The sequence below is a fragment of the Populus nigra genome, chromosome 3 (genome assembly GCF_951802175.1).
Source record: "Populus nigra chromosome 3, ddPopNigr1.1, whole genome shotgun sequence".
Lineage (NCBI taxonomy): Eukaryota > Viridiplantae > Streptophyta > Magnoliopsida > Malpighiales > Salicaceae > Populus > Populus nigra.
In genome coordinates this window covers 20,730,133-20,750,924 of record NC_084854.1, presented here as the reverse complement: position 1 = coordinate 20,750,924, position 20,792 = coordinate 20,730,133, and the positions used below count along the sequence as shown (strand labels likewise).

Here is a 20,792-nt window from a genome sequence, read left to right as displayed (position 1 = left end):
TCTCCTAAAATGCCCTTCTAATTTCTCCGATCTGGTCTTACAGGTAGGCAGATGATACAGTTTTTTTAAAAGAAAAATACTACAGATATATGCTCATGAACTAGACCTCGAATGATTTAAATATCTTTTTTTTTTTAAAAAAAAAGGTCTCAAATTTAAGCTCTTCTGTGTAAAATAAATAATGAAAACAATGACAGATTAATGATGTGAGAATCAATCAAGGAGAGCCACTGTTTTTATCCAAATAACAATATTTATATATATAAACATGCACAAAACCGCCATATCGACAGCGCCATTCAAGCGGAGCAAAACTACGGCAAGAAACAATTATGACGAACAGTCGTCAAAGGAAGCAATAATTTTTGGAGAAATTGGAAAAAACGAAGACTAAAAATAGAGAGCAGAAAAGAAGAAGTAAAACAAAAGAGAATTGATGATGGGGGTGAGGTGATGATGGTCCGAACCAATCTAAACCATCATTGCGAATCTCGGGACGGCCTAGCCCACCAGGCCTCCATCATTTTACAAGGCCTAGGGCCGAAATCCCATTATTGTCCCTTCCATGCCAATAATGCCGATTTTGGTCACGAAATCGGCACCATCATCATTCACATGACCTCATATATCCTCCGCCATCATCAGTTCAACACCTACTCATAACACTCTCTCTTTTTTTTTTTTTTCAAAATCTTTGCTCTTAACCGGCCGCCTTCCGTGCTTACACATGCATGATTGCTATGTCAGAGGAGAGAGAGGCATGTCTCCTCCCTCTAACAGGAAACAACCAGCCCATATCCAATCTCTCCCTCTCCCTCTCTCGCCTGTAAATCTTCCAGTCCACCCTTTTGCTCTATATATTAACAGTCTCTTCGTTCATTTTGTCCCTCGCCTTCTCATCACCCAATTAGTTTCTGTTTTCTTTCACGTTACTACTGCCACCACTTACAAGCCATATAGTAGCTGCTGCCTGCCTCCTCGCACGAAGCTCTGGAACCAACAACCTTTGAAAAGGTGATCTTTTTTGATAAGATAAAGAGTGGGAGAGAGGCCCCCACCTCCCTCACTCCCTTCCCATTTGTCTCTCGCCTTTAAGTTTCTTGTTGCCTTCTCTTGCTAAGTACATGGGTACTACTACCAGTTTGCTTGTGAGTTTTGGTTGATTGTGCTTCCTTCTCTGCCAAACAACAGGGACCAACAACATGTTGGGATCTCTTTCTTTCTTTAATCTTTCCTCCCCCTCTTTTTAGCTCTGCTTCACCTCACTCTAGTGAGGGCCTGTCGTTTGTAAATATACTCTCCTTGGATTCTCCTGGGGTTTTCTTTACCTTTGCTAACTTTATCTAACTTTCGGTACATTCCATTGATTCTTTATGCCACTAATTAACATGCACATAGAGAGCTACAAAATGTGGAAGATAGGCTGGTGTTGTAATGTAGACGCAAACACGTTCAAACTCATGTTGGCAGTCTTGCTTAAGACCTTTATGCTTTGCTTTCATGTTTGGGTAACCGAAAGAGACAAGTTTAATGAGTGCAATTTCGGACAACTCTTATTCCATCTCCATAGCTCCGCCATATAATTAATTTCCTAGACAACCCCATTACTTGTTCTGCATATTTCTCTAGGTGGTCCACGCATTTTTAATTGATTGTCCCTCGTTTGCTCTGCTATCTTCTTTTTTATTTTATTTTTAATTCCTTGTCATGACCGTAGCTCGTAAATAGTACAGAAGTGGCGAGACTAGCTTGATATCCTGCTATTTCTACTCTTCCTTTCTGTACTAGTATACATCTATATTTTGGTAATTAATGCTTGTTCTTTCTATTTGTTTGTGTTTTGGGTATATTGATGACAATTTTGTGTTTCATAATATCACATGTTTCTTTCTACCTTTCCCTTCTTGTCTATTTTGTTTTTGTAGGGCTACCATTTAATTCTCTTCACCTAAGCTTAAGCTCTGCATACTTGAAGTAAAAAATATCCTTGCTACTTCACAATCTTCTTTTTTGACATATATAAAAATATGGTTTTTGTTTCAGGGCACAGTATATTTCGAAAACAACCATGGAAAGACTGAACTCCAAGCTGTACCTGCAGAACTGCTACATAATGAAAGAAAATGAGAGGCTGAGGAAGAAAGCACAGCTTCTCAACCAGGAGAACCAAGCACTGTTATCTGAGCTGAAGCAGAAACTCTCGAAGCCCAACTCAAAAGGCAATGCTCCCAATGATACTATACCTGACCTCAACCTTAGCTCCAGTTCGGCCCCAGATCGTGCCAATTCCGGCTCTAACTGATCCAGCAGAATAGATAATCATGACCCCACTAAGGCTTGCTTGCCTTTTTTGTGTAAAACCGTAGTCCCAACTTCACTAGTCGTTTGTGTCTCAGTTATAGAGGACAGTAGTGATATCTCTCTAGCAGGGATACTTTTTTTATTTCTACTTCCTTGTCTATCATATGTTTCTGAACTAGAATTAAGGATGTATCATGCAGTGTGCTAGAAAGGAATATAATATAATTGTAGTTTTACACTTAAGATTAACTTAGGTACTCCCTCTCCCTTGCACATTGAATGATCAAATTTTGTAATTAGCCATTAATGTGTTGCTTGCATCAAATCAGGATTCAGAAAGACTTGGAAGACTGACCACCAGACTTCACTCCAAGTTGTTTCGAGCCCCAGGAATCTTAGTGCTTTATGACCCTGATTTCACTTGTTTTAGGCCTTCAAATGAATAAGAATTTATCAAGGCCTCCAGCAACACATAAGAACAGCTAAAAAAGCTACACCAAATAAATTATTTACTGGTGGTATGGAAAATATATTTCTTCCTCTACGGCACCAAATAAATTCAAACTATCACTAAATGTATGCACCTCTTTACTTGGAACGTATTTCCTTGTGATATGATGACTTGACCGTAGGTACTTGTGTAAGATTTGTGTGCCGGTGTCTTCCATCTTTCATCTTCTTGATGAAATTAACTCAAATCATTTTTGTCCAAACAAGAGTTGAGAACGCTCGCATGGTGTTGTTATATGAAACATTCATTTTTCTTGTGGTATATACATAATGGAGGGCTTCGTTAATTAGCTATGAGAGAGTGCAGGTGGGGTTTCTTCCCTTCGAGAAACGAATAGAAAGAAAACATTTTTTTTTTTTTTAAGAAGCTACAGCCAGATTGGGAAGGGCTTTTCATGTAGATTCTGTATGGTGGAGGATCTAATCAAAGGTAACGTCATCAACGATTCAGAGACGAAAGTCAATGCGAAAGTTGCCGAACATGCTATCATATATATATATATATATATATATATATAAACAAGAAACTTAACATGCAATATAAATCAAAATTTATAATTATACTCCAATAAAAAGAAATTGTGTTTTTTTAGAATTACAGTAATGATAGTGATTTAAAGTGTTTTTCATTTAAAAATATATTAAAATAAAATTTATTTATTTTTAAAAATTATTTTTATTATTACATCAAAAAAAATATAAACACAAAAAAAATTCAAAAATTTTAAGAACGGGAGCAATTCCTAAACATAACCAAAATACATGCTATCATATAATTATATAATTAATAAAAAAACTAGAGTATAGCTATAATACTTAATGAAAAAACTTATAGTTACAGTAAATTAACAATAATTATATATCCTTAACGTTTTCTTATTCACCTCTCAATTCTCAAAGCAAATAAAATAAACGTAATTAACTTCTCACGATTCAAACAATTGCACTTTCAAAAGATATAATTCCTTTAGAGGTCAAAAAAATAAAATAAGGAAGAACGAAATCAAAAACTCTCTCTACAATGGACTGGATCTTAAGCTATAGAATAAAGGCGGAAAGAGGCCCAAAAACTAGAAAAAAACAACAACATAGAAAATGTGATGGCTCGTGCTAGGTGTGCAAAATATTTCTCATTCAATTTCTATTTATGATTTTTTTTTACACCAAAATTGATACAAAATTAGTTTTAATATTTATCAAAATTAATTCTCGTCATTTTATAGTAACTACATGCCATAAAAAAATAAAAACCTTATAGTTTTTTTACCTTAAAAACATTAGCTCTTCATTTGGAGAAGTGTCTAGGAAGAAAAAGATTGTTTTGACTATGAGCTGATGTATAAATGGATTGACCAACAAAAAAAATTCTTTATGGACTAACAAATTATTTTATAATAAATTCAAATTCAAGTTCAAAATAGATCAATAAAAATAAAAGCTTAATCCCAATTCTCAAGACCTAAAGCTCAAGTTAAGCACTGTGTGTGAGTTAAACTCAAGTTACTTTGCTTGTATTTATTTATAACTCTCTAACTTTTTACTATATAAAACTACAAAATAATCTTGTATTTTTTTTCTATGTAAGGTAAAATGTTTTAAGTTTCATAAAAACATATCATCCATTAGGTTTTTGGGATCAATTTATCATTCATCCTCAATTTGTTTTAATCATGTTAATATTCAATGTTAAAAAAATAATATAATTTTAAATGTGCAAGATTTTCAAAAAAACGTTTTCAAAACTAAGCTAAGAAAACAATAAGAAAAGAATAAGAAAAAAAAAACCTCACTTCCTAAAATAAAGGCCCATCATCAATTTCGAGCTTGGATCCAAACTAAAAAAATATTCCAAATCAATTCAATTTCAAAGCAAGCTTGAGTTTCTCTCCCCATCAGCTATGGCCTAAAAAAGAAATATTGGGCCTGTTGGGAAGACAATGGCTTCCTAAAGTTGGAACAATGACCCCCCAACAATGTTGAAAATTCCTATACATCCTTACGATCCTTTGTGTGGAAGAACAGATAATTGGTGGTGTGATTCGTTCAGATTCAGCACCGTTAGTTTTTGCACGACAGTCATGTTTTTTATTTTATTGTAATTTTGATATGTTAATATTAAAAATTAAAAAATTATTTTAATATATTTCTAAATAAAAATCTACACTACAAATGTTTATGATTTGTTTTACAAGATAAAAAAAAAAAAAACCATCGCGTGAGTCAACCGAGATTTTTTATTGCTTGCGTGAGCAAAGATTTGGAAAGTCCCAAGTGTTGGTGCAGGCAATATTTAGAGGAAGGTTTCCTAAGATATTTACTAAACCATGTAAGTTTATGAAAGGTTAATTCTACCTTTTTGCTTTTGTTAGCGAACCACATGGTGACACGTGTACATGACGTTTAAAAATAAATATAAGACTTTCATTTCTTTTTGTAACAAATAGCATAGCCCGTACCATTTTGAGGAGCTTCACCATTGCTGCCAGGCATGCAGGCGAGTGATGAATGGGGAAAAAAATCTGCAATCCCGGAGGGGGGGGGGGGGATTCAGAGATTATATAAAGATGTCACTGGACACTTGTGCAAATTCCATTCTCAACACAGTTAGCACACACTTTTCAAAGATTAATTTATAAAACAAGCAAATCTTTGGAGTTCATCAGATTGATTCGGAGATTTTCATATCTACGAATTTGAACTATTTTTCCTCTTTTTTTTGAGAATTTGCAGCAGCTTAGTTTATAAGAGAAACGGAATGATGGGGATAAAAGATACAGACAAGTCCAGGAGATCAAGGGCAAAAATCTGGACTGCCCATGAAAGGGACGAGGAGAGATTTTACACCTCCTAACTTTTGAAGCATTCCACTCTCCCTCCAACTTAATCTCATCTACAAGCAGAGAATGTCAGTCCCGTCTTCTTTCAGCATTAGGAGTTTAAGTTCGAGGAACAATATCCACGCCAGCATTCACAGTCATTTGTCCCATCATTGTACAAATGAGGCTGTGTTACAGGACAAAGAAGACATATGAAGGCTACAGTTCCAGCAATGAATGCTAAGCTCACCATCCCTGAAACAAATTATAAGATCAATTAGACCTGTCACAATAACAATAATAATTAATAATGTCCAAAATCTTAACTAGCAACATAGAGATTGATTTTACCCAAAAAGTATGGAAGAGTTTGACCAAATAAAGTTGGAAAGTTTTGACGAACAAAGGCTTGGCAAACCTAAAACAACTGCTAGGTTAGTTCGTATTTCTTTTTTACTGTTTGTATTGCATGGATGTAAATTCCACTCCCCTAACTCTTCAAAAGTCCAATATGGAACAATCATCCTATGCTTTGGAGTCGAAAAATGAAGGATGTGTAGAATCTAAGAACACTTAAAATCATGGTTCATCCTTCTACTTTCTTAAACCTCCATCTATTTTTTCGTTAAATCGACCAAGAAGCATGAGTTTGATCTATACAAGGTGTTGGTTGCGATTTTCAATGGGTGGAGTGCTGATTGGTCTCGGTGCACTCAAATTTGTGGGTGATGTATGGATATGCATTTGAACCAAAAATAATAATAGTGCTAATGGAGGGTGGGTCAAGAGATTTTGAATCAGTGGAGTAGTGATTTGTATTGATCTTGGTGTGCATAAGTTTTGCCATTTATTCAGTTGCAACAATGATGCTGAGAGAGCTTTGCATGAATGGGACTTTAACTGGACAAGAAAATCAAAAAAAGAACGGAGATTATTTTCACAAAAGATAATGCCATGATTGGAAATTTATGTATTGTGTAGCTTTTAGAAACTTGGATGCCTAGGGTATATTTTGTTGACCTTTATATTCACTTATTCATGTTTTTATATATTTGATAATAACAATAAAATGAAAAATAAATATAATATACTTGGTTAAGAATAAGTTTTAAACATGTTTTATACAAAGAACATATCAACAAGCACAACAGATTACGTGAAGAACTCAATCCTCAAGTCCAAGAAGGGAGTAAAGCGAAGACTTAGAATAAATATTCATTTTAGTGTTTCAATGCAAATCTTTAAATCTTACTTGATAGCAAAATTAAAATGAGCTTGCACACTTCACTTTGCATGCATTAAATAATTTATAATAATAAAATAAAATATAAGTTACGGTTCTAAGAATTCATCTAAGTAAAACTGTTAAATCTAGAATTTTGCATAAACCAATCGACCGTTTGGAGTTACCAAATGAATCGATTTACCGTTTATTCATCAGTGATGAATACTGAGAATTCTATAAGAACTAGCCGATTAATTGACTTGACCAATATGAATTGGTCAACCGTTTTAGCTGTCAGAGAAACAATAACGGCTAGTTTTTTTCTTAGAAACATATATATAGCTTGTCTAATTGCAAAATTAGCAAGAGAATCCGAACATATATGATATACAAGCTATTCTAAAAGTAAAACTACTACAAAATCATCAATCCTTGAACATACTCTTATTCGTGTTATTAAACCTTCATATTCTAGCACAGAAAATTTAATCTCATTCTCACTACGCTAAAATATTTTCATTCCTATAAATACTATCTAATGAGGTATAAAGTTCAATTGTATTATCCACTCTAATGAGAGAATTTGTTGCGAAAACAAAATCATCATTGTAAACCTTTGAGAGTTCAGTAAAAACTCCTGGTATTGGTAAGAGAATTTCACCAAGAAAAAAAAAATCTTGGAGAGGGATTTCTTCAAGTGGTGTAAAAAACTTAGTGTGGAAGTGGTAATTGTAGTCTAAAGCTTGGACAAGTTAAGGAATACAATACTCAAGCACGATTAAGTACTTGAGGTGTGGATGTTGGCTTGCCAAACTACATTAAAAACGAGTTTATAAAGTATCCCCCTTAACTCTATACTTCATGTACTTTAATTTTATTGTTGGGTATTACATTTACTTGAAGTAATTTGTATTAATTGTAAAATTTAATGATACACCTAATTCACTTCCCTTTTACATGTTAAGTTACTCTAATCCTTGAACTACATATCCAAATCCGGAAAATCTCTCTTTTTTTATATAAAATTATCTCCATTGAGAATGGAAAATAGAATATCATGTTCGAGTAAGGCTTTTCCATTTGGGGAATTGGATTGAAAAATGTTTTGGACATTCTCCCATATGTTTTTTTCTTTAAAATTTATGCACTTTCAATCTTTTTAACTTTTAAGAGATGAACATGCTACCTTATTAATTAGATATATAGCTAGCTTATCCCAATATATTCTCCACTTGATAATCTAGCTTTGCCATGGTTGAAACTCTAGCTTTGCTATACAAGCTACTAGATTTCGAGAGTGTTTGTTTTTGTGGTCCAATGTGCTTTTTAAAGTGTTTTTCAGCTAAAAAACATCAAACTATTTTTTATATGCTTTTTGATGTGCAAATATAAAAAATAAATAAAAAATCTGAAAAAAAATATCATTCTGATACATTTTCAATTGAAAAACACTTTTGAAAAACACTTTACACCGCATTACGAAACACACACTTCATTAATAGTAAATAAATACATGAAGAAAGTCAATAATATGTGTTATTAACAATACATTGATTTTGGACCCCACCATATTTGTGTACCATTTTTTTTTGTTCATTCCTTGGTAATTCAAGGGAAAAGAAAAGCAAGTGAATAGCATGTTGATAGTTTTGTTCATGCCCTGGTAATTCAAAATACGAAAATGCATGTGAAAATGATGCAAGTTTTGACTTCTTTCTCTTACCCCATGCTACTTATAAGAATGAACATACAGAAGGATCTGAAGCCCTTTGGAAAAAGTATTTCAATTTGTTTCACCTCAATTCTCAAAAAGGTCATCCATGCCTAAACCAATTTTTCTTTTTCACTGAATTAAGTCTAAGCTCACAAAACTTAAAAGAAGCATACAAACTATTTTCTGCAACCAAACATGCCCTTAACATCTCCCGCAATCAGCTGCAAAATTTGAAATTCCTAGTTTGGTGAAGCAGACCAAGAAGAAACTAAGGATTCTAAGTTTATTTAGAATGTAACACTAGGTTTTCCATTATTAAACTAAACAGTTTTTGGGTCAACTACCAAACTAAGTTTTTTATCTTTATTTCAAAATGGTTTTGTTAATCCAAACAGATTAACAAAGCAGGTTATGATTTGGGAATGGAAAAGTGGTTTCTTGATTATTTATTTTCCCAAATGTAGTTTTAATGAATATCACATGATTTAGTCTTGTTTAATACTGAGCTCTCATTTCTTTTCTCTTATAAATTTTAAATATAATATGTTTTTCACATAGGTTTTCAAAATTATTTCATAACTTTTAAATATATTTTATAAATTTCAAATTCTTTTTTATTAGATAATTTGATTTTTTTCAGAAACGTTCTGTTTTATTTCATTTTTATTATGAACCGTACAAGTGGTGCCTATATGGACCTTTCACAGTCAACTTAATGGAAGACATGCAGGACGGGTTTAAAAAATCCCCCCAGTTAGTAGAAAAAGGATCAACTGGAGCCACCCTCATGTAGAGGGGTGTCAATTTGACCAAATTACAAAAGCACAGGGGTGATCAATGATTTTATGCCCATACAAGAAGCTTAGAAATTCTAAGTTAGAATCACTAGTGATGACTGAGAGATACAAGGTTACATCATCCAAGAAGCCTAGAATCACTAGAAATGACTAAGAGGTTGCAAAGCGATAAGGACCTGCTTGTGCAATATGCTACTGCAAAATGATTCACCGAATCTATTTATAGTCATACAATGAAATTTGATTGCTTCAGTTGCATTCCTGCAATTCAACTCACATACCTGTCCTCCTCACAAACAGCATAGGCAATCCCATAAAATTGCAAAATATATGAGCAACTAATGGAGCAACAAGATGTCCTACAAAGATGCATGTGATCCATGGTCAAGACATGATTCAAGATAGGGGAAAAAAGCAACCTACAACAAAGAATTAACTTTAACTATTTAATGAACAAGAGATAAAAAGATCATATACTTGTCCTATAAGCGCTCCAAATATGTTCTTACACTATCATTTCAGATTAAAACATTCAGTAGTATCTGGTCTAAATCAACAATGAGCTCTACAACGATCATTGAAGGTGAGTGAGGACTATGTCACGGTGAATTTTCAGAAATCACACATAGAAGGAAACAATTTGTAATGTTAGTGTCTAATACTCCAATTATTTAACTAGAGACCTGGCCTTGAAATGCTTTGACGTAATTTTTTAACATGTTTTCCTTTTCACAGCTCCTTTCTTTCATTTTTTTTTAACATACAAAAAAAAAGTAATTGAAATAATGTTTTTGCTCATGATTCTATTATTCTGAATTTTCAAAAATGTTTTAAAAAGATCATCAAATTCAAGCGGATTTTTTTTTTTTTTTGCCAAACACATTAATAGAAAGACACCAGTAAACCAAGAAAAAAAATTACTTTCATATATATGATTGTGGTTGGCTAGTAACTTCATTTGCAAAGGAACTATACTTAAAAGGCATATTTGGAATAGTAAAATTAATTTAATTATACTTAAATGGGCGGAAATAAACTTATCTATTGTTCATTACTATGATGACCTTTTAATTGAAGTGTTTAGCTTGTAAGATGAAAACTACAGGTAGACTTTTACGTGCTCCCTTGAGTGAAAGCTTCTTCGACTTGAAGCATGGATCAATAATACGCCCACTACTATCTTATGTTAAAATTAATTTGATCATGAATGAGGATAACAAGGGTCTGAATTGCTAAGCCTCACATAAATTTCTTGGAAAGAATACTTAATTCAAAAGTTTAAGCTATCATGTAGAATGCAAAAATAAGTTTCGATATCTTAACAATTATCAAGTCACATGACTTACCTGTTCGAATGAAAAGAAAAGATGCATATGAACCGAAGATCAGAGTGTAACCTAGCCGAAGACCTGAGAAATACATACAAATCCATTTGCCAATGAGACATTGAGATCTAAAAGAAGTCTTTGGTTAATCATGTTCCCCAAACAAACACCACAAATTTCAAAACAAATGCATCATACTTAAGGCAACAAAACAAATCTATGTCATAGAAAAATTGCTATAAGGTACAAAAGACATCAATCAAAAGCAACAATAAGAAGCAGAGGATACCTACAACCATGAATGTCTTGAGCAAGCTATAGTTTTGACGGCCATAGATCTCCATCCAATGGTTTAGATGTGCTGAACAATAACAATCACACTTGGTAAGACCACATTGCATAAAAGTAACTGTAGTTTCTGATATAAGATATAAACAACAGTACAGTTTTTTTACACAGGTGTCAGAAGATTAAACTAGAGATACTAAAAACAGCAAATGTATTTAAGGAAGTGATCTATAATTTCTGATCAACTGAGCACAAGTTATTTTGCACTGTTATGACATGAACAAAAAGTATCAGAGAAAAAAGTAAACATTCAAGTAGCCAATATAATATGATAACAAGTGGATGTGTGATCACTTTATTCTTGAATGCTACCCAATTCTTAATCATCTTCAATTACTACCTCACAAGTGGTTGACATGCTGTATTGACTTCTAAATAATAGTTAACAGCAAGTATCTTTACAACGATGCGCTTTCACTTACCCAAGCTAAAGAGAATGGGGCAGAGTAAAATGACAATGTAGATCTCAAACCCTCCACAGAGAAGTAAAGGTATCATACATGCTCTGAACACCAATTCCTCTGTTAATGGAGCCTGCATATAACAGAGTTGAAGATCAGTGCAATGATCAAGCTAACATTTTTTCATTTAACTAACTTACAATGCTGATGCGAGCATGGCTAGCTAATTGTAGGAAATAAAGAAGCAAAGATAACCAATCCACTTCATCCTTCAAGATTTTCAAACGATCAATTAAGGGGAAGAAAGGACCCATTGGTATCCATAATGTGATAGACTAATAATCATTCAAGAATAAAATCAAACTATGCCGCTGAGTTGAGTCCTCCTGCAAGCCATAAAGTGAAATCAATTTTAGGAATAAATACATATTCTGCATGTTGGAATGTTGGTTTGGCACGCTATCATAGACAACTTCATGCTTATTAAGTGCACGATAGCTCATATCAATGTACTCATGGAATCTTTGTCAACCATTGAAAGTAAAAGCGTTACTTATGAACACAGATAAAAATTGAGTAAGCAAGCACATGTTTCTTACTCGCCACTCATGCACATAGCACATAGTAGAATAGGAGGTAAAAGGAAATGGTTGGTAGGTAGCATATGGAAGGAAAACAAAATTTCTTACCTATTATGGGTCCAAACTACCCAACAAAAAATTAAAATCCATAACCTTAATTGCTATAGAAAGCCATTTAGTTAAAGTATGCAAACATTCATGCCCTATATTATCTTTGAAACTTGTGATCTCATTTCGATTAATAAATAAACTCACCACAACATAACTACGCCAAGCCAAGACATTGGAGGCAGTTGAAGACAGCCCGGCAAGAAAGTTCTGCAGGATATCTTTGATACAGTTTAAAGAAATTCCTTCACCCTGATGCATGTGTTCCTTCCATGAATCCACCAACAATAATGACTTGAAGACCAAAGATCCAGCGTACATTAAACAAGTCAATGAAAGAGGAAAGACCACAGCTTGCCACTGTTTCATACATAAAATTGCGTTTCAGAATGCAAGTTTTAGCAATCAGTCAGCCTTTTTTCCCATCTGCAGGTCATACAAGAATATAACCCGATAATTACTACGTGCAAAAAGGATAGCTCCTCCTACCCAGTACGCATTTATTCAACATTGACAATGAAAAAAAAAACATATCATAATCAAGATACTCACAAGATGGTCCAGTCTGATGCCATATACGCCGAACAAGTAAGTTGCCTCCCTTCTCCTCAGCTAGCATCATTTATAAGCAACAAATCAACAATACAAGTAAGTAACAGTATTGATGTGATAACGGGTATGGGAGAATTTTCAAACACATAGTCAGTGGATAATCAAGGAAACGAAACAATTTACAGGGAGGAGGAGAGCACAGAAAACAAGGGACATGAATGAAGAAATGGTGGCGCATATGAACCGTCGGATCATAAATTCCTTGAGAGAAGAAGGAGCCGGGAGGCGCAGAATCAAAGTGGGAGCATAGAGAATGGCAACATAAAGGAATGCCATGGTTGCACAGGCTATCACAGCCACTGGTTTCGACAAACCCGTTTCTTGTTCCATTTTAAGATCGAGTCGATGATTTGTGCCCTAAATTCTCTTCAGGAAGACGATCGTATTGGGAGATACTGGGAATTGACTGAGCTTACTAAGCGTGGGTTCGTTAAAGCAGTTAATGCGGTGCCGTTTTTTCGGTTTCAATCCTTGAAACCATCCATAAATCTTAACCCCTAACTAGAAATTTAGTTCCCGCTAAGCTGTGAGGGGAAAAAAATCAAAGTAAAAAAAAAAACAAAAACTAACTAAATGGGGATTATTTTGATATGATGTAGTTGATTTGGTGAATAAAAAATAATATGAATAATGAATGAAAATATAATTTAATTTAGAATAAATATTTAAAATAAATTTTTTTATAAAAACATATTAGATTAATTTGAATTAACTCGAGTTAACTTGACAATCCACATATTAGATCATGAGATCATAATAAGCCTATAAAAAGCAAATCAAAACAAATTATGAAATTTAATTTTTAATAAACTCAATGTTCAAAAATAAAATTGAAAAAAAAATCAATTAAAAAAAACAAAAAAATTACCTAAGTTGATTTGAATTAACCTGTCAAGCTTATTATCTTAATCATAAGATTGAGATAATTTAATAAAAAATAAATTAAAATAAATTATGAATCTCAATTCTTAATCAACCAAGTGTTGAAAGATGAAATTAAATAATGATATAAAAACAATTCAAGTCAACTTGGGTTGACCCGTCAAACCCATGACTTAAGTTATGAAATGGAGATACCATCGTAAAAAGCAAACTGGAACAAACAATACAACTTAATTCTCAATCAAATTAATATTGAAATATGAAATTGAGAAATAAAGTCAACTAGAAAACAAGCAAACAACCCGAGTCAATTAAATTAACTTGTTAAACTCGCAGCTGGGTTGACCTGTCAAACCCATGACTTAAGTTATGAAATGGAGATACCATCGTAAAAAACAAACCGGAACAAACAATACAACTTAGTTCTCAATCAAATTAATATTGAAATATGAAATTAAGAAACAAAGTCAACTAGAAAAAAGGCAAACAACTCGAGTCAATTGAATTAACTCGTTAAACTTGCAGTTTGTATCGTGAGGCTACGACAACTTTATAGAAAATAAATTGTGAAAAAATTATGAAACTCAACCCCCAATAAACATAATATTAAAAGATAGAAATAAAATTGAAAAATTGATTAAAAAAAGACACAAAAAAATTGAAGCGAACTCAAGTTAATTCATCAAACTCGTGACTTCATTTATGAGACAATGATAACTTCTTAGAAAGCAAACTAAAACAAGCAACGAATTTAATTTCTAATCAACCTCATGTTGAAGAATGAATTTGAGGGGAAAAATTAATAAAAAAAGGGAAAAAACTGAAGTTAACTAGTCAAACTCTCGATCCAAGTCATGAGATTAGAATGATATCATAAAAAGCAAATTGAAAAAATTATAAAACTTAATCTCAATAAATCTGATGTTGAATGATGTAATTAAAATTAAAAAAAACTCAAATGAATTTTTTTTATTATAGTAAATAGTATTTTGTGAAGAAAAGCATAATAAAAACCCTTTCTCTTTTAGTTTTTTTATTAATATAAAAAAATATTTTTCAAGAGAGAAAAAAGAATTTAACACATCTACTTCTACAACCATAAAACTAGCAGAGGACCTCATTATCTTTCAAGTAAAACTAGTAGTAACATCTCATAATGCAACAACTATTAACAAAAAAACTAAAACATGTTGCGAAAATACTGTTCATTCAGACTCATTTAACTGTGGATTCAAGCTGTGTTTCTCACGATAGTTAAGTCGTGTTTTCAATTTCAATTTCTCTTCTTTTCTAACTTTTCGTTGGTTGTAGCGTGAACTTACAAGCAAAGATTTTTTCTCTTCTTTTCAAGTCTAGAAACACGTACGGATAAACACCACAAATTTTCACCTTTTTCCCTTCCCCTCAAGGCAGAACAATTTTTGCATTTCTTTCTTCTCTTTTCTTATTATTATAAGTTGTTTTTTTTTTCCATGGATCTACTTCTTTTGTTTGCGGTTCGCAAAGTTTTTAAGAGATGAGTTTTTGATTTTTGTCTGCTTTTTTTATTTTCATTTGTTCATGCTGATGGGTTTTTCGATTCTCTGTGTAGGTTTTTTGCATCTACACACTCTTTCATGTTTTATCTTTCCATACTTTTTTTTTTTTTTAGTTTTGGTTGTTTATTTGTTTCTTTCTTGGAGATACTGATTTGTTTCCCTTTTTACTCTGTTACAGGTTGCTTTGACCTTCGAAACCATTGATTCACCTAGCCTTGAGTGGGGATCCAGGTTACGAAACCAAGGTGGTTGTGAGGATATGTCTTGCTGATGGTATTGACATGCTCCTAGCATTGTTGGTGATGGATGATTCTTGCATGATAGATTAATTGTATGGGAATTCATTGGAACCCTTGTGATGTTCAGGTAATCAATTTTTAAGTGGTTTTCAAAACTTTTGGAAGAGGTTTTTATTTCAAAATGCCCCCCTTTGCTATAGACAGATGATTTTAAGGCTAATTATTATTAGATTTTTAATTTATTAAGAGGCTGGTTTCTAGAAGTGTTTTTCATTTTCTGGCTTTGGGAAAGTCAGTGATTAGGTGGGTAATTGGACGAGTCCGTGAGTTTAGGTTAGTTAGTTTGAATTGTTATGAGTTGTTTATGAAAGTTAATGCTAATTTAAAATATAGAACTTTTGGAAGAAATTATGAGTTTAGGTTAGTTAGTTAGAAATGCTTAGAAATTGGATAAATCACTAGCTGTTGTTTATGAAATTTGCTGGTGCTCTATGTAAAAAAAAAAGCCAGATTTGTCTCCATTCCATGATAGTGTTCAATGTGTTTGCTTTGTCCATCTTCATGCCAGATTTCAATGTTTAATTCAAAAATCATATGAAGTTGGTCATGGTCATATTCATTGTACATAGAACAATTTCTGATTTGATTGTGATGATTGGTGATGTTCCAGCGTATATCTTTAGGAAATAGTTTGAGAACTTATAAAATTAGATTGGGTTCAAAGTTGTTATAACATAGACAACATTTTAAGTCACAGTTGGTGGGGAAATGAGATTGATTATGATCTGTATTGCACCTAAGAAAATGCCAGGAACTACTGTTCCCACAATGAATAACAGAAACTGCAATGTTCTAGGCTAGCAGATTTCTTTCTTCTTAAATTTTGCCCTTAGTGATTCACTCTATTGGATCAGTTGGTCATCTCTAATAACTTGCTGCATTGGGGTACCAAACTTGCTGAAATGACATAAACCATGCTTTCAAACTCTGCTTTGATTTTTTCCAGTGGAGATGATTGCAAACAAAATCTGTGATTCATGGTGCACTAGGTTATCCAATCCTTTTTTTTCTTTCTAAGAGTCATATTAAGAAAATGTGCAATTAAGTGCACAATGCTTTATGTAGCATTTAACAACTAAGATTTGATGCTTCTATATATGCAATCCATTATATTTACTACATGTTCATCCTATTTTTCTATTTTTGCAATGTATAGGTGTTGAAACCTGGCTGGAATCATTATCGCCACTACATCAGCAAGTTTGTCCTTTCCTCGCACTGTCTTTCTTTCTCTTCTTCTTCTTCTTTGCATAGGATTCGGTTCCTATAGATAAAGAGCATACATGAAACATGCCTTCGGTACAAATACTAACAGATATGTATAAAGTCATGTTAGTCCCATGATAATGACAGACTTGGCTTGAGCAAAATTAACCACATCTTTTGAACTAAATTTTCATTTTGTTAGTTTTAAATGAATACTTTAGTTGTTTGCTACTTTGAATAGTCAGAATACATTTTTTTTCTTGCTTGGTTAATAGCTATCAATGCATTCATAAAGGCTAATTATTGTGCTTTTTTTTTTCAATTCCATTTATTCTATACATCTGTTCCTGAGATGTTTGTGTTGGCAGCTTCATCTACAAATATGAATTATGATCATCAACAAAGTTATCAGCTCATTCGAACCCAGAACCCCCAATATTTTACCACTATAAATTATCGTTATTATTTGTTTTTTCAACAGATTTTCCCCTATGACTCATCCGATCAATTAAAAACATCTCCCTTACGTTCACATCTATACATCATGATATATTTCTCATATTCTCTTGGTTAAAGCTACCCATATATGTGTGTGTGTGTGTGTCTTACATTAGAGAACCTTCTGACTTTTGACATAATTTCTCTAATAGGAGGGTTGGCTATTACTCATAGAACTTCAAAATAAAATTTTCCATTGTTATTAAGTTTTTTCACCTTTTATCGGTATACAAAAATTGTAAAAAAAAAACAAAGAATAAACAATGAAAAAAACAGTTTAATTATTCTTATTATGACACGATACAATCAATGACCTATGTTATTCACGCATGTCCTCTCACTGCATTTATTTGTTGAAAATAAATATTTTTGGATACCGCAGCAGAGCGCGGGCATGATGACTAGTATATATATAAAATAAATCGACTTCTACCACCATAAAAAATAAAAAGCAGCGAAAGTTGGCTACATTCCTTTCATCACGCAATTGACTCTCCAAGTGTGAAATATAAATTTATAGCTCACTTTCTCCCACTTAAACTCAATTTTCACTCCTTTTTTTTTTTTTTTTATCATTTCAACACCTTCCAACTTCATGTTGCTCATAGTGCTCCTGCGCCATAGGAGGATCTATACCAAATAAAACTTTTCAACATTGGTCGACTTTGCCGTGACATCTGCTAGATTGTCATTCATGTGAATCTTTTGCATGCCCACACCAACTTCTTCCACTACTTCTATAACAAGTGATATTATACTCATAAGTGCTTTGTATTTGAATGGAAGGCACGATTCCTTGCAATTTCAATTATAGATAAAGCCACATTAATAATACGTGGCTTCAACACCAAGTTTACTTCCCCTCCTATAAGTATAAACATGTAATTGTTATATATATATATATATATATATATATATATATATATATATATATATAAATTATATTATGGGATCTTACCTAATATTAAACTATTGGATTCAAATAGTTTTTTGATATGATATCAGAGTCTTGATAACCAAAAGATCACGAATTCGAATCTCACCATCCCCATTTATTTGATAAAAATCAAGCATAAGGTAATATGAATCTCTGCAAATTTCAAATCCAAAAGACTTTCACTTGAGGAGGTTTGTTAGAGAATAATATAAATCATATCATGTAACCTCATCTAATAGCTTAAGCTATTAGGTTGAGATGATTCTTTAACACCTCCTAGAAGTGTATATATATATATCACCTGTAAAATCTAAATCAACATATCATATGATAATAAATTATAACCTCTCATGAAAAAATATAACATATGAGGTTTCTTTGATATATCTAAGGATCATTTTTAAAAGTCTTTCAGTAGTATCTACAAATATTTTCTATAAATCCACTAATCATACTTAGATGTTTGAGTGATCTTTAGTCATGTACAAATCATGGTATACACAAGGCTTCTCACTACTTGTGTATATTGTACTCAAGACATTTTTATCCTTTATTGTTCATTTATAGAACTCATTCTCAATGACAATTTATAATTGATACGAAGTGTGGTAAAAATTGGCTTATAATTTTGTACAACCGTTAGATTTTTCTAAGATAATTCATTTGAGAAATCCAAATATTCCTATATTTTATATCTTGGCAAATTTGCATCTCTAAAAAATAAAGTTGTTAAATCTAATAACATTTATGATCTAAATTATAAGGTTAGCAAGTTTAGTTATTCCGTCTGCATCGATATAATATGTCATTTTTTTAATATTAAAAAAATAAATATCATTTTAAACTTTTATTTAAAGTCAAAATATATTTTTTACAGGTTGTTCATATTATTTTTGGACTTGTTAAGTCAACTAAATCAAGCTAATATAATTTTCACACGATTTAATTTAAAATCCGGGTTACTTAAGGAATCGAGTCAAGAATTTTTAAAGTTGACCGGTTGAAGTAAATTTAATAACAATACTAAAAAATTTCTTAAAAGCTAAATTTTTTTTTTAATTCAATTTGTTCTTATCTAACCCATAACATAGCACATACTAGAAAACTAGCAACTCTTTCTAATCAAAACAAATCTAGACAAATAAAAAAAATTCAAGAAGAGGGTTTTATTGAAAAAATTTATGATATCTTATTAGTTATTCTATAAAATTATATTTTTTAAAAAAGTAGTTATAAGTATGAAAGAAAAATTACAAGTGATAATATTTTTATTATTTTTCATGGATGATAAATTTTATTTTCTATTCTTTGTACATCTGTCTCAATTTTAAAAGTCAGAACAGAAACAAATTAATAGAATGCCAGTACAGTTACCTTCAAAGTGAAACGAGCCGTAAGCCTGTAGCAGCTCATTATGCAACAACTACTAACAAAAAATCGTTTGACACTCTGACTTCTGCCACCGCAAAGAAAGGCAAAGAGAGCTGGCTACAGCGCAAACTTCCTCTGCCCCCCACGCATGTGACTTTTGAAGTGTACACTACGCGTTTACAGCTCATATTTAATAAAAAGAAATCTATAGTTTCCGTGTAAAATAAAAAACACGGCTGAAAATCAATGGACACCATATACTTTCAATGTTTAGTCACATTCACCCTTGCGAGGCTATGCCAAAAACATGGCGCTGTCTATTTATTATCTTTTTATTATAAATTTTTTGTTATTATTACGTAGGCTAAAAAAGATGATTCGATAATTTAATAAATTTAAATATTATTAAAAAAAATAACTGAAATGTCAGCAATACAAATCTTTACAAGTTTTGGACGGCTCCATTGACTAACCACCAGATTCTAGAGCACCGTTGGAAAGTGATAGGCATCCCCTCCACGCCTTCATCCTTATTTATTTTTTATGCGATTGAGATTATATAATTTTTATGATGCAAAAGTTGTCAAGAGAAAAATCTATGAAATTAGTTAATTATGTCCTCGTCCCTGTATTTTACTGTAACAAGTTTAATAATCCCTGTGCTATTAAAAATCATCAAATAGTTTTTTGACCGATGTTGACCTACGTAATTTTTTTTAATTTAATTTGTTTTTTCCATTTATTTGACTGATTTTACTGGCCAACGATCAACTTGGTTGGAGAACCATACTGCAGACATTGCATAATGTACAAGGAATTAATTAGTTATTTTATTAATGAACAAAGAATAAAGAACGACATGTATAATACTATTCATTTGAATTTTTTTAATTTATATTTTATTATTTAATATTAAATTTATTAAAAATTAAATTAAATAATTAGTTTATTTTATTTTTATGAGATTATATCAAACTTAAGATGAAAATTATAGATTTAACAAATTAACTCAAGTTAATTAATTTTTTTTAATTTTATCTTTTAATATTAGATTAATAGAAAATTAAACCCTATGATTTATTTTAATCTACTTTTTATAACCTTTAACAATCAATCCCAATTGACTTAAGTAATTTTTTTATATATCTTTTAAAAATTAATTAACTCACCTAATCATAATCATGTTTAATAATATTATTAAAAAATTACCTACACTTCTATTATTTCTTTTACATTTTTGAAATATTAATCGAACTCACGACTAGAACGCGAGACCAGTCAAAACTAAAACAGAATAGAGGATAAGACAATACAAAGAGCACG

The 20,792-nt window shown here is 31.9% G+C and overlaps 2 protein-coding genes and 1 long non-coding RNA gene across 5 annotated transcripts; 2 read left to right on the top strand and 1 right to left on the bottom strand.

The window, feature by feature from the left end:
• The first annotated feature begins 679 nt into the window (after nucleotides 1-679).
• LOC133689238 (protein LITTLE ZIPPER 4) lies at nucleotides 680-2,544 on the top strand. 2 transcript variants are annotated; one of them, XM_062109029.1, is made up of 2 exons: nucleotides 680-1,014; nucleotides 2,044-2,544. In XM_062109029.1, exons 1-2 carry the CDS (start codon nucleotides 728-730, stop codon nucleotides 2,300-2,302), a joined length of 546 nt encoding a protein of 181 aa, XP_061965013.1. In that variant the 5' UTR covers nucleotides 680-727; the 3' UTR covers nucleotides 2,303-2,544. The 2 variants fall into 2 exon arrangements, with proteins under 2 accessions (XP_061965013.1, XP_061965014.1); XM_062109030.1 differs by lacking the exon at nucleotides 680-1,014 and adding an exon at nucleotides 1,363-1,508.
• A 2,821-nt stretch (nucleotides 2,545-5,365) lies between these two features.
• LOC133688361 (CAAX prenyl protease 2) lies at nucleotides 5,366-13,216 on the bottom strand. Of its 2 annotated transcripts, XM_062107828.1 has the most exons (8): nucleotides 12,862-13,215; nucleotides 12,679-12,738; nucleotides 12,274-12,486; nucleotides 11,459-11,570; nucleotides 10,978-11,049; nucleotides 10,710-10,772; nucleotides 9,645-9,722; nucleotides 5,366-5,882 (listed from the first exon to the last, which is right to left on the bottom strand). In XM_062107828.1, exons 1-8 carry the CDS (start codon nucleotides 13,066-13,068, stop codon nucleotides 5,740-5,742), a joined length of 948 nt encoding a protein of 315 aa, XP_061963812.1. In that variant the 5' UTR covers nucleotides 13,069-13,215; the 3' UTR covers nucleotides 5,366-5,739. The 2 variants fall into 2 exon arrangements, with proteins under 2 accessions (XP_061963812.1, XP_061963813.1); XM_062107829.1 differs by lacking the exon at nucleotides 9,645-9,722 and having other exon boundaries at nucleotides 12,862-13,216.
• Nucleotides 13,217-14,879: 1,663 nt separating this feature from the next.
• On the top strand, nucleotides 14,880-16,935 carry LOC133688851 (uncharacterized). The gene is made up of 3 exons (XR_009841214.1): nucleotides 14,880-15,207; nucleotides 15,337-15,524; nucleotides 16,614-16,935. It is a non-coding gene; the product is annotated as an uncharacterized LOC133688851 (long non-coding RNA).
• The last annotated feature ends 3,857 nt before the right edge of the window (nucleotides 16,936-20,792 follow it).

Coding starts and splice junctions, on each gene's coding strand:
- LOC133688361 (XM_062107828.1), bottom strand. CDS start 13,068: ATGGAACAAGAAACGGGTTTGTCGAAACCAGTGGCTGTGATAGCCTGT. Junction 11,571..12,273: donor CTTGGCGTAGTTATGTTGTG/GTGAGTTTATTT, acceptor TGTTATATGCAG/GCTCCATTAACAGAGGAATT. Junction 11,050..11,458: donor CCCCATTCTCTTTAGCTTGG/GTAAGTGAAAGC, acceptor GTTATTGTTCAG/CACATCTAAACCATTGGATG.
- LOC133689238 (XM_062109029.1), top strand. CDS start 728: ATGCATGATTGCTATGTCAGAGGAGAGAGAGGCATGTCTCCTCCCTCT. Junction 1,015..2,043: donor AACCAACAACCTTTGAAAAG/GTGATCTTTTTT, acceptor TTTTTGTTTCAG/GGCACAGTATATTTCGAAAA.